This window comes from Polyodon spathula, chromosome 3 (genome assembly GCF_017654505.1).
Source record: "Polyodon spathula isolate WHYD16114869_AA chromosome 3, ASM1765450v1, whole genome shotgun sequence".
Classification (NCBI taxonomy): Eukaryota; Metazoa; Chordata; class Actinopteri; order Acipenseriformes; family Polyodontidae; genus Polyodon; species Polyodon spathula.
This window is the reverse complement of record NC_054536.1, coordinates 73,912,945-73,926,131: the sequence shown is the minus strand read 5'-3', so window position 1 is coordinate 73,926,131 and position 13,187 is coordinate 73,912,945. Positions and strand designations below refer to the sequence as shown.

The window sequence follows — 13,187 nt, the reverse complement described above, 5'->3', positions numbered from 1 at the left end:
CAATAGATGAATTGAGATGTTTGGTGCACCAAGTATACAGATATTTTAAAAGGGGAATACAATTATGAAAACATTTGTATTATTTGTGTAGATCTTTTCTGTTCGTTATATAGGATATTAAAATCTTTATCTCAGAAAGTTATTATTATCACAACGTCCAATTGTGACCGTTCAAAATATTTTGATAACTCTATTGCTTTAATAATAATAATAATAATAATAATAATAATAATAATAATAATAATAATAATACAGTGGATTTTCTTTTTTTTACAGCTATCTCAGGTGACTGCAAGTTGCACACAGCCCATTGTTTCTCCTGGATACCCATCCTGTTGCTCTGTTAGGGATGTCTTTGTCAATTTCAAGCAATCCTACATTGAAGGGTAACAGTTACCATTTAGAAACTCTTCAAAGCAGCCCAGGCAGAATACCGGGTTACTATTCCACAGTGTTGCCCAGCTCGCAATACATGGATGTCTTCAGGAGCACTCAGAACATCTTCCGCCCTCTAAAATCGTTAGGACAGCTCGTTACTGACCCCAGTTCAGTTATGCCTTTTCATTTCAACGGACTCCCATCCTCCCTCAACCACCAACAGACCCCAACTCTGCAAGAGCAGATCTACAGCATGTTACCATCAAGGCTGCCAGTCCATAACAAGCTACAGTCGGGTCTCTACAACCACATCTATGCAAAGAATGAAGACTCCCTGAGGGTCACGGCGCATCCGGCTGGATCGTCACCTGAATTCAGTAGTCATCTAAGTATTAAGTCTTTGGCATACTCTTCGTCGCCCTCAGGCAAAGAAACGGTTTTCCATCTGCACGACCAGAGCCCGAGAGTCGAGAAAGCGCACACTTTCAATTTCAGCGAGGAAGACCTCTTCACTGTTTTGTATGGTTATTCCAAAGCGGACAGAGAACAGTCCACTGGTCATGCCATCTCCGGGCTCAGGTTTCCCGAAAACACAGGTGCAACTACTTCATCTAAATACAGTAGGCCTATTGCACGTTTAAACTTGATTATTGGTGCCAATTAATTGGATGAAATATAGATCTATATCTGTCTGTTCTGAAAATATAAAATATAAGTTGTGCCATTAGATATACAGGTATTAAGTACTGATACGTGTTGTCTATGGTAGTGAATAGATACAATAGAGAATAGATATTTAATAACTTTCGAGTCTTATAATATTCACAGTGGGAAAAATATGTGCTTCAAAATTACTATCGTGCTATTATCTTTCTCTCTTTCTCTCTCTCTCTCTCCCTCTCTCTCTCTCTCTCTCTCTCTCTCTCTCTCTCTCTCTCTCTCTCTATATATATATATATATATATATATATAGTATGATAGTAATTTTGAAGCACAGATTTTTCCCACCGTGAATATTATAAGACTTAAGTTATTAAATATCTATGCTGGATAAGTTTGATACTGACATTCTAGATAGTTTCATTAAACAAAACATGTCCTATTTATTCTAGTTTTGGACTCCCAGTGTCACCTGCTGGATAGAGAATCTCTCAAGCTTCCAGAGGGTGAGTAGATAAACATAATTTAAACGTAAACACACACACACACACACACACACACACACACACAGACACATATTGTTACATTGCCAATTGGTGTCAGAAGTGGAAGCAGGTACCCCGGCATGCACTCGTTGGACTGTAGCCTGGTGAGCAAGTCCGGGGCAGACTTGAAGCTGGCAGGGGAGAGTGTAGCGTGCATGGGGGTAGGCAGCAGCAGGGCTGGTAGGTGACGTAATCGTTCGTATACGCTCCTTGCACAGGAGCCGGCTATTTTACACAGCGTTATTGGCTACCAGTACCCTTGTTTAAATTATGTTTATGTTAATTCACATTGTTTCTCTGGCAGGTTTGTCAGTTCTTCAGACGGCATATGGAGGAGTCCAACAGTACAGTGTTTTCTCCACTACAAAAGTAATTCCAAAAGGGTTCCGGTTCGGACCGTTCCAGGGCAAGGTGGTCAACACCAGTGAAATCAAAACATATGATGACAATACTCTCATGTGGGAAGTAAGTTGAAATAATTCACAAAATAAGACAGGATCACCAGTTGCTTGTACCACTATAGGCAAGATGTAAATAAAACCTGTACACCTAAATAAATCTATATTTTAATTAGGGTTGGAGTGCTGTAATGTTTCTTGAATCGAGTGATTGCTTTTGCATAATGGTAAAGACAACTCTCAATTAGATAATCATGAAGTTTACTCTTGAATTGTACTAAAGTTATTTGGGACTGCAAGTTAAGTTTAGATTGCAAGTCATTCCAGGACCATGGAGCAGAATAAGCAAATGATCTTTTAGCAGCCTCTGTACGCTCTTTAAAAAATGTATGCCATCTAATACTGTAGTTACAAAAAAGCGACTATAAACTGTTCATTTATATATGGAGGTAATTTACAAAGAATAGCCTTATGTAACAGAATATAGCAGTGCTTCAAGGAGGTCCAGCCAACCAAACTGTATAACACACAGTGATGAGTACTGTAACTTGAATTTGTAATATATCTCAAGGCTGCATGATATGTAGGATCCAGTTTGCTTAATGTTATAGTCGATGCAAACCTATAGACTGTGTCCCCATGATTATACAAGCATATATTTCCCTTTCTTATTTTGTTTGGGTTCAAACATAGTCGTTTCTTGTCACATCTTTGTCAACTAATGTGAATTGTTGGCAGAACTGGAAAAACAATAATTTAGCCCTGCATCAAATACTGTATCTTCATTGTCAGGGTACACAAACATGTCCTCTCACACCAGCTGATAATATTATTGCCACCAGCATGCTGAGTTTGCAATGGATCTCGGAAGGTCAAGCTGATAGCCCAGTTCCATAACGCAGATCTGTGTACAATTCAAAGTGCTTCAGATACTGTGTAATAACCCTATTTTGTATTGCATATTTGATTTAAAAATTATTATTATTTTTTTTTTAGATTTTTGAGAATGGTCTACTGAGCCATTTCATAGATGGCAGAGGCTCGGTGGGGAATTGGATGTCTTTGGTAAAGTGTGCCAGATTTCCAGGAGAACAGAACCTTGTAGCGGTCCAAAGCCAGAGTCAGATTTTTTATGAGACATGCAAAGAAATTCACCCAAAACAGGAGCTGCTGGTCTGGTACGACGATTGTTACCTACAGTTTCTGGGAATCCCGCTAACACTAAAGGAAATGGCTGACGGAAAGAGCACACAGCACTCAACTGAAGGTTACCACTTAAACGATTAAAAAAATATATATATGTAAATAACTAAACTAGTTGGGTTTTATCTAGGAATTTGTTGTGTCAGAATGCCAGTACCTGGCTGAGGGGTTGCTAAAAAGGTCTCTAGCCTAAGCGACTCATGTAACGTGAAGAGATTTAATAGAAATAGACAGCAAAGGCTTTTTTTTTCTTCTTCTTCTTCTTCAAAAAAATGGATGTATTAGAATTGTAAAATCACGTAAGATTGATATTTGAATGTTATAAGTTCATATAGCTGTTTTTCCTGTTTCTTACATGTGATGAAACATGTTCTTATTTAAGCATTAATACACATTGTTGTTGCAGCGTTACTTGTACCTACTACACACCTAAAAATATCATTCATTGCAGGACATGGATGGGTTTCTTTTTAATTTATTGTATCTATTTATGTTTTGTAGATTCTGGGGAAGGTTTTAAGTGTGAGCGCTGTGGCAAGGTGTTTGCCTACAGGTATTACAGAGATAAGCATTTGAAATACACCCGCTGTGTGGACCAAGGAGACAGAAAATTCCCTTGCAATCTCTGTAACAGATCCTTTGAAAAGAGAGACCGACTCAGAATTCACATTCTGCATGTACACGAGAAACATAGGCCACACAAAGTAAGTTACTGTATTATGCAATTACAGTGTGTTGAAAATACCATGTGCAACATGCTGTTGCATAGCTCACATTACGAAACAGGGTTACCATGGAACCAAATAAAATCGGGGTACCAATCTAGTCGAGGCTCCCAGTGTCATGTGAAATAATGTCCCCATGAAAGCCCCTTTCACACTGAAACTCCTATCCAGGTCCCGACCTGGGTTCTGTCTACTTGGGTCACAACCCTGTGTAGTGTGAAACCACTTACCTGGATCGTACCCGGGTTGACCTGGGTCCTAGCGACCAAGTTCATGATGTGGGTCGACACACTTTGACCTGGGTTGAGCGAGAAAAAATGCATGATGGCCATTTTTAAACCTACGATCGACAAACAGCCACGTCTGCGTGAAGGTTTCACTTCCGCAAGGAACGTTTCTGTTTATTCTGTTTAGCCAAATTTTTGTTGTTTGAGACACGCCATGAGCCAGATTGCAGCAAGGATGACAAAATATTTTCTAATCGACATTTGGGCTGATGGTTCAATCCAGAGAAGCTCGGGTGGAAGCGTCCATAACAAGCTGCTTCCAGAGGTCAAACCTGCTTTATCAAAAATCGCATCGCCAACACGCATGACACTGGGTCCTGACCAGGGTAGGTTCGGACTCGGATAGAGAATGCCAGTGTTAAATCAGCTCTAGCTACATAAAGTACTGCTTGTAGTGAAATAGTGACCAGAGGAAACAGCAATTGAATCTGTATTCAGTGCAGTGCAGATTGTTTTATACATTCTGACAGATCTGATAGGATTATCATCTGTTTTATTTGTTTGTAAGAAAAAAAAAAATTCTATGAAAAAAAAACCTTTTAAAAAATCACCTGTAATTTGGAAACATGTTAGAATGTATTTATGAAACACCTTTCCAGGATAACTAGAACAATTAATATCCTAACCAAACCGACAACCTGTTACTTCTCCGGCTCGGCTAAATTATAACTACAACAAAACAAACCAACAAAAACAGAGAAGGTAACTTGTTTGTAATAGAAGTTTTTTTCCTTGTGTAACAGTAATATTATCATGTGTACAGTAAAGCCATAAATATTTGAGACAGAAATATTTGGCGAGTCACACCCATAAAACCTATTTTGCTCCAGAAATGGGGACCTGTTGCAATCTACAAAGTATGTATTGTTAGTGGAATTTGATATTTGTGCCAAAAAAATGTTTGCATTATTTGTTTCATACACAAAAAACGCATAATAAAAGGCTCACAAATATTAATGACTTTACAGTATTTTATGAAAAACAGGGCCGTGGCAAATAGGCTGATGACGTGACGTCACTATACGCTCCGACCAATCAGGATGAATTCTGACACCAGCCACAGACCTGTGTATTTATTAGTTTGGTTATGTAATGATCCAAGTATCGAACTGATAGTCTTTTGATATGTTGGTGTTTTTAAGTTAATATTTTTTTAATACAACTTCTAACAGTACCAATACTGTATTTCTTCCTGCAGTGCTCTGTGTGCGAGAAGAGTTTCTCTCAGTCCTCAAGCCTGAACAAACATATGCGTGTACACTCTGGGGAACGGCCTTACAAATGTGTTTATTGTAACAAGGTAAGTCTTGCAATATCCAGCAATTCCAGGTGTCTTCATTAGAAGAATGCATATTGTTTAGCAATGCACTTATATTCCAAAGAAAGTAGCTTCTATGTGCCATATCCTAATGCCCACATGTTGGCAACATATAGCCTACAGGTATTTAAATACAAAGCTGAGTTTATTTTAATCATTTTTTTTTTTATGTCAATCCTCCAACTGAATAAAGTTAATTTGAGCATTCTCTTGTTTCACATTTTGAAGGCTTTCACAGCTTCGAGTATCCTGCGCACTCATATTCGACAGCACTCGGGAGAGAAGCCGTTTAAATGCAAGCATTGTGGCAAAGCCTTCGCCTCACACGCTGCACACGACAGTCACGTGAGGCGCACCCATGCTAAAGACAAGCCCTGCACATGTGGTGTGTGTGGGAAAAACTTTCTGGAACTGCAGGAGCTCAAATACCACATGAAGCTGCATACAGGTGAGGGTCCAATTGTTTTGAACAAAATATGAATTCAGGAATTAATTACAGGTCATTACAGTTCATGAAAGTGTAATAAGAATATTCTGCTGACATATTTTGAAGGAGCAATAGTTTTTTTTTTTTTTTTTTAGTTTTTGTTTTTAGAAATACATAATAAAGTACATATTTATCTATTGCCTGTTGGGAATTTTTCAGATTGGATCACACGTGAATTAATTTCTTATTCATTGTTTTACCATTTGCATGTGGTGGACACAACATTTAATTTGAAAGTATCTTTTTTCGCATGGAGCAACCAACAATTTGAGTTACTTAACTAATGTATAAGTATTTTAAATAATGTTGGTTACACTGGTTGGATGGTATAAAATACATACTAACACTTCTGAATATTATTACGGTAGATATTCATATTTAATTATTGATTTTTTACTTGAATAATGTGCAGATAGACCACTGGTAGATTCATCCATCACACCAGACTTGCACAACACATCAGCATCTACAAACAAATCTATGGATGGAGATGATCTTTACACTGTAAAGCAAGACAGCAGGAATGAACAAAATGCATGTTTAAAAGAGGATCGCTACACCAGCAGATCAAATGCTGGCATCACAGTACTTCACCCAGAGGGCTACAGGCCCTGGAATTAAGTACCAACTCTATTGATCCTTTTCAGATGTTTCTATCAATATATGCTTTTACAAAGAATAACATTTCGTATTAAATGTGAATGTTAAAATAAGCCTGGATTTATTATGTTTTGTATTTTATTTCTTGTCTGTTTTTAATTAATTTATTTTTTTGTTTGTTGTTGTTGTCAAAAACCATTTATTTAATATTGTAAATATTAGACGTGTTTCCAGAAGCAGTGGCCTGCATGTCTTTTTTATAGTTTAGCTCTTAGCTGGAACTGTGTTCATTTTGCACATAGTTTTACTTGTTTTGATATCAGATTTTGTAAAACTACAAAATGTATTTGCACAAATAAGGTTTTAATTGAATTTCTTAATGCACATGAACAAATGGACTACTGTGTTGTGAATATTTAATAATTTGTAAAACAAATATGTCTCTTGTATCTTGTGTATGTTATGCATTAGCATAGAACAATAGTCGCATAATGCTCATAGCACATGGCTAGTGAAAAGTAACATACACTCAGGACATTGTGTAATCATTCACTACCTTAATTAAATTGTGTGCTCCATGTACACATCTTTAAACATATTTTGATCATTGTTTTCTTGTTCTTTGTGTGTAAATGTAAAGTTCATATGTCCATTACAAACTGCTTAAAAGAAGAAACTACAGCAGTCACTTAAAAATGGGCAGTTTGATATATTGTAAGGTGATGTAAATATTAATTTTGTAGATATTTATTAACTCAAACCATTAGGCATGACTAAACAATTATATCTGCAATGCTGTTTTTTTATTGTAAAAAGCAGGTAACACTAATTACAATATATAATAAATGTATTCAATTTATGGTTTACTGTACATTTGAAAAAATGGCAACATTTTAGCTTGTAAAAGCACATTTTATTTGTTCAATACTGATGGTAGAAATATGCTTTGAACAATTCTCAATAATAATGCTTATTTAAGTGCAGCCTGAGTACTACTTGTTTAATTTAAAGGTGCATTAATGCTTTTGCATGTGCCAAGGGACACATGACTGTGTCTGTATGTATTTTTGAAATGTTTAATAATAAACTACATCATGTGAAAAAATCTGAGCAAAGCTACCTATTTGGCAACGGTGTGGTATAGCTTACAAAAGAGTCTAAATAAGAAGAGGTCAAAAAATTGTTCTGCACCCTGATTAATGTCCCTAAATCTGTGTGTGCGTTTGTGTGTGCGTGCATGAATGGGTGTGTATTTTGAATGGATGTCAAAGAACAGTTTTCTGTTCCCCTTTTGAAAAGAAAGCTAATTATTTTTTGTATCCTTTTAAAAATCATTGTGTAAAGACTTGAGACTTGAGACTTGAGTTGCAACCCACTGTTTATCTGTTTTTCTGCCTCAGGGGTTAGCCAGCCAGAACCATTACCATCTCTGAAGGTTTCATAAATCAGCTCATTTGCCAGTTGCTCTTAGGACACCACACTGACAGCAAGAAACAATGTTTCTGCGTAAAACAATGCTGCTAACAGAAATGGCTTAGGAAATCCAATACAGTATGCAAGGTTTTTTACCAGCACTAAACTCAACTATGTATTACCAACAATATTAGCTTCTTTGAATTAGCAGAGCAGTAACATGTCCAACTGCTGTGTTGCACTGTTTTATGATCAATTATATTAGAACACTTATTACTGTTGCACTTTTTTTATTACATGACAAAAAAAATAATTTTCATACTGGTGTGATAAATAATAATAACAAAACACCTTACAATCTCAAATGCAAATACAACATTTAGTTTGTGCATTCCCTTTATGCATACACATTTTTTAATAGCACTGCGAGCAAATCAACATCTTTCAGCCCTGCATTTTCTCAATATCAAGACACAGCTTGTTTGCAATTTTTAGTCTAGTCTTCAGCTTGATACATAGTTACACTAGATAGATGGATAGATTTTAGGAATATTTTACATAAGTAGGCTAAATAAAAACACAGAAATATAGAATATAGAACTTGAACCGATGCAATACAAAAAAAAAAAACACCTTGTCATTTATTCTGTTAATTTGAAACTCCTCACAATAAGTTTGTATTGAGCAATGTAGCAGCAAGTGTAGAGCAGTGGTGAAGGCTTGTTCTGTTTCCTCTCACTTGACGGGTGATCACGTTTGCTCAGTGTCTTTAAACACTCTGTGGTCATGCTGCTCCAGGGCAAAGAGAGGCCAAAATCAGATGAGAAGAGGGCTAGAGAGCTGCTGTATTTAAAGGATTACTGTAGATGTGAAAAGTAACTGTCAGGAGATGCAAGATGTCAGTTAAAGCAGGAATATTCATGAAAATGCGTACTGTAAAGAAGGGGGTATATTTCCATAGGGATTGCCTCAGCTGTTTAGGCCAGGTCTTCCCAACATACTATGCCCATTATGTTACATTTTTATATATATATATATATATATATATATATATATATATATATATATATATATATCTTGTACGGTATAGAATGTGATACTATCTCCGGATATTCCTTGCCTGAGCTCTGTAGGGGCCACACACCCCTGTGACAAAAAGTTATTTTGCAAAACACAACAGTAAAATTATTGTTTGTTCAGGGCTGCCTTATTCTTTACAGATGGTCATTCAGCACATAACTGGAAAATGAGTTTAGAGTTTGCTGAATAAGGATTATCTTTATTGAATAAAGTTTTACTGGTTTAAACACCAATAAATTAACACTCAAGAACGCCACTAAGAACCAATCAAAGAGGACATTTGACAGGCTGCCTTTTTTTTATGCAGACCAATTAGCTTTTTAGAACAGTCCAATAAAACATTAATTAATATTGGTGTGTTTACACTGTTTACCCCCTTGTATTCATTTGTCATTACTTTTATCTAATTTCACAATGTCTGTGTATACACACAGAGCATACTAAAAAAAAAAAAAAAACTGTTATATGGTGTATAGCCTATACTAAGCATTGCATTGCTACTGCCGAAAAGCTTAATATATTATAGATTGTGTATCTTTAACAAGTCAAAACAGAACAAAATGCATACAGAACCTTATTTCATCCACCAAGACTTAAAACAGTAGTAGTTTGGGAATTGATCACATTATCTAGAAAACATTATACACTATTGTCACATATTTACAAAAAATGACTCAAAATGTAATAGGTCATATTCACAAATCCTTAACCACATTGCTAATATAACACCAGTGCCTTTAAAAAACAGGAAACAAAATGTTGATGTTAAAAACTTCATAAAATAAATTCTGATATGTGTTTTATAAAATATGTTTTCTTGCGAGTTCTATAACACTTGAAGTAAAAAAAACAAAACAAAACAAACAAACAAAAAAAATGGTGAAAACTAAGCACAATGGAAATGATTTGTGTATATGGACATGTCTAGATCCAATCTTTTTATGTGGGTTCTTTGGACCATGTTAAAAAAAAAAAAAAAAACATTCCCAAGCCACATTGTAAATTATACATTTAAAGAGACGGTCTTGATAGTCAGCACTTAACCATTAACATTAAACAAACAATGGGGATCAGCAACAGCACTGCAAATGTTGCCATGTCTTCAACAGAGGGGAAAAGCCAACATGAGGAAGAGTGGAAATGAACAATGCACAGCACCAAATTAATGACAATAGATTGAGGACAATAAGCTGGTCCTGCAGCAAAGGCTGGTGAGTGCTGAAAACAAAGGCTGTCCCGGTGACATCTGCTGCCCTTTGATTGTTCCATCATGTTACCAAATGTCTGAATTTGTTTTTCAGAGGTCCTGGGCAGCCCTTCGTAGCCCTGCATGGCAAAAGTAGTGACAGACGAGGCAGCTAAAAAAATCATCTGGGCTTACCTGACTCATAAACAAGTTAAAGCATCTGACCTAGTCTACGTCCTCAGCAGTGTTATGAATGACAGGTGACTATATGGCAAAAACCAAATCATTCAATTTTTTGAAGCCTCTATTTATAAAACTTAAACCCACACTTTATTCAAGGCATTTATAAGCATGTTTGTCAATGTTCTGTAAGGTTAGAATATGTTTTTAATAATCTCCAAAGCCCATAGAAACATTTTAACTATAATAAAGAACCCTAAAAATCATTTAAATAATATATATATATATAACTTTGGCAAGTGGCTCAAAAGCAAAGAGCTTAAATCCATATGTTTATTCACACGTATCTTAGGAATGTGAAATTCAAGAATTTCCCTAAATATGAAACAATACCTTATGCAAAAGATGCTGAAAGCTGCACACGTTTAAATGTTTCTTTAACCACTGAAAAAGAGCTTATTCTTGATGAAGGCATTTTGATGAATCTGTGTGGACTCCGTTATTTGCCACTTAAAACTTCAGTCATGATTTTTTATATGCAGTAACAACCAATGAGGGCAGGGTCAGTAAGTTTACTTTACCTAAATGAATTAAACGGGTATAGGGATACAAAAAAAAAGAAAGAAAAAAAAGAAAAAAAAAAAAAAAAATTACATAATTACAGTGAAATTGATGGCCCTAGTTATAAAGGTTTACCATAAAGGTAGAGTTGTAATGAACTTGATATAGATACCATAAAATGGTCAAAATGTATATATATATATATATATATATATATATATATATATATATATATATATATATATATATATATATATTGATCAGAGTAGTAATATGATTCCTATGGAATGTGTCTTGGATTCATAGAAACTCAACATGTGTACATGAACATCAATAACGTGTACAAAAACTACTATTGAATTACTAATACTTATTATGAAGTGTAATCCATAAATCACAAACCTCCTAGGGATGCAAAGGGAAATTTAAAAATTAAAAAAAAAAAAAAAAAAAAAAAAAAAAAAAAAAAAGATCTTGAAGATCAAAGGAGACACTATAATGTGCTAAACCAGTACATGACAGCTTTTCTGAGAAGAGCGGAAAGGGTTGCAATGCAATGGGCTCACGCCATGCAAACTTAATATTCACAATGACTGCTTTAACACAATAGCAATGGAAGATAGTCAAGGGGGAAGTAATGAATGGGTCATAGGTTGCTATTCATTGACTATTTATTGCACCCTGCAGTCCAAATGCAAGAAATATATGATCTTAAACTGTGCGCCTAAATCAGTAATAAATGGTTGTCCCTCCCAAATATACTGCCATTTAATGCACACAAAAAAATCACTGAAGGAGGTATCGCTATATAATGGTTTTATAAAGATAACTGTTTAGCTTTAGTTTAAAAAAAAAAAAAAAATCACGATCGTTAATAAGAAATAAATATACTAAACACAGTGGCGTGGTAAAACCAGTTCTACCAGCACGCTGTGTGATTACTTGATTTAGACCCCAGCTTTGATGGCTCGATCTGAATTTTTATACTTGAGTTTATAGACGCTGATGTCTCAGTTATAATCCCAATAGCGCGAGGTGTCAAGTTTCAATCGTAGCTGCGCTCAGGCGATCAATGTTTTTTTTTTTTTTTTGTTTATTTTATGAATGATAACTAACTAAAATTATAATTTTACACTGATTTGTATCATTGCTGCATGCTTTGAAACCATTAAGTGTACCAAAAATCATGCATGAATTAATATAGTATAGAAAGGGATAAATACAATGTGATTATGAAAATGAAATGGTACAAAATATAAAAAATACTGCGTTATGATAAAAAAATACACCTTACAGACCCAGAGAGAGAGCTTATTGTCTGGTATATATTATGCAGTTCAGAGGAGTTTTCCTCTTATATAATGCAGAACGTGTGCAATTCATACAATGCATTGAGGTAATAAGGTTCAATAACTACTTTAAAAATAATAGTATTTATTGTAATTAATTTACCAAGCTAGTAGTCCAATTTATATCAGCTGTGTGAATATTTTTTTTTGGGGGGGGTTGTGTTTTTTTTTTTTCTATAACCATTTTTTTTCTAAATACATTTACTTATTGCATTAAAAAAAAGCAAATGTTAAACATTATTTTATTGTACTTTGTAAAGTATTTAAATTGCATTGATAACAGAATAACACAGATAACACAATCTCTCTCTCTCTCTCTCTCTCTCTCTCTCTCTCTCTCTCTCTCTCTGTCTCTCGCTCTTGTTGCTCTCTCTAACTGTTTCTCTCAAAGGCACAATGCAGATTTTTCTAAATGAGAATTTCTCTTGTGTGGAGTTTTGGACTTCCTGTCTGCACTTACTGTATCAGTATTCAATAGCAGTGCTGACATGTGTATGCTGATCCTCCTAGGAGAAGCTTTGCTTTTCAGTGTGTTTGACCCACAGACTTTCTAAGTGGCTACCTGTCAGTTCTTATTTCAGCCATACCTCTGTATGTACTGGAGTGCTGACCACTGCCTGATATATTACCTGTATTGATCCCCTAATTTGTGCAAACATGGAGAAAGAGACTATTCTAAGACAGCCTTTAGGCTCTTAGCTGAGTAGGATCATAAATTCCCCCATTAAAGGGCCTGCATTCAATAATACATTTTTGTTTTTCTTTCTACAACAATCAAACACGTGAAATGTTTATAGTACACATTCTGCACCTTGTC

General features: G+C 35.3%; 1 protein-coding gene across 1 annotated transcript; it reads left to right on the top strand.

Annotated features, from left to right (window-relative positions):
• Window positions 1-412: 412 nt before the first annotated feature.
• On the top strand, window positions 413-6,622 carry prdm14 (PR domain containing 14). The gene is made up of 8 exons (XM_041242237.1): window positions 413-974; window positions 1,491-1,544; window positions 1,888-2,048; window positions 2,978-3,248; window positions 3,686-3,888; window positions 5,395-5,496; window positions 5,743-5,962; window positions 6,414-6,622. The coding sequence occupies exons 1-8, from the start codon at window positions 473-475 to the stop codon at window positions 6,620-6,622; spliced, it is 1,722 nt and encodes a 573-aa protein (XP_041098171.1). The 5' UTR covers window positions 413-472.
• The last annotated feature ends 6,565 nt before the right edge of the window (window positions 6,623-13,187 follow it).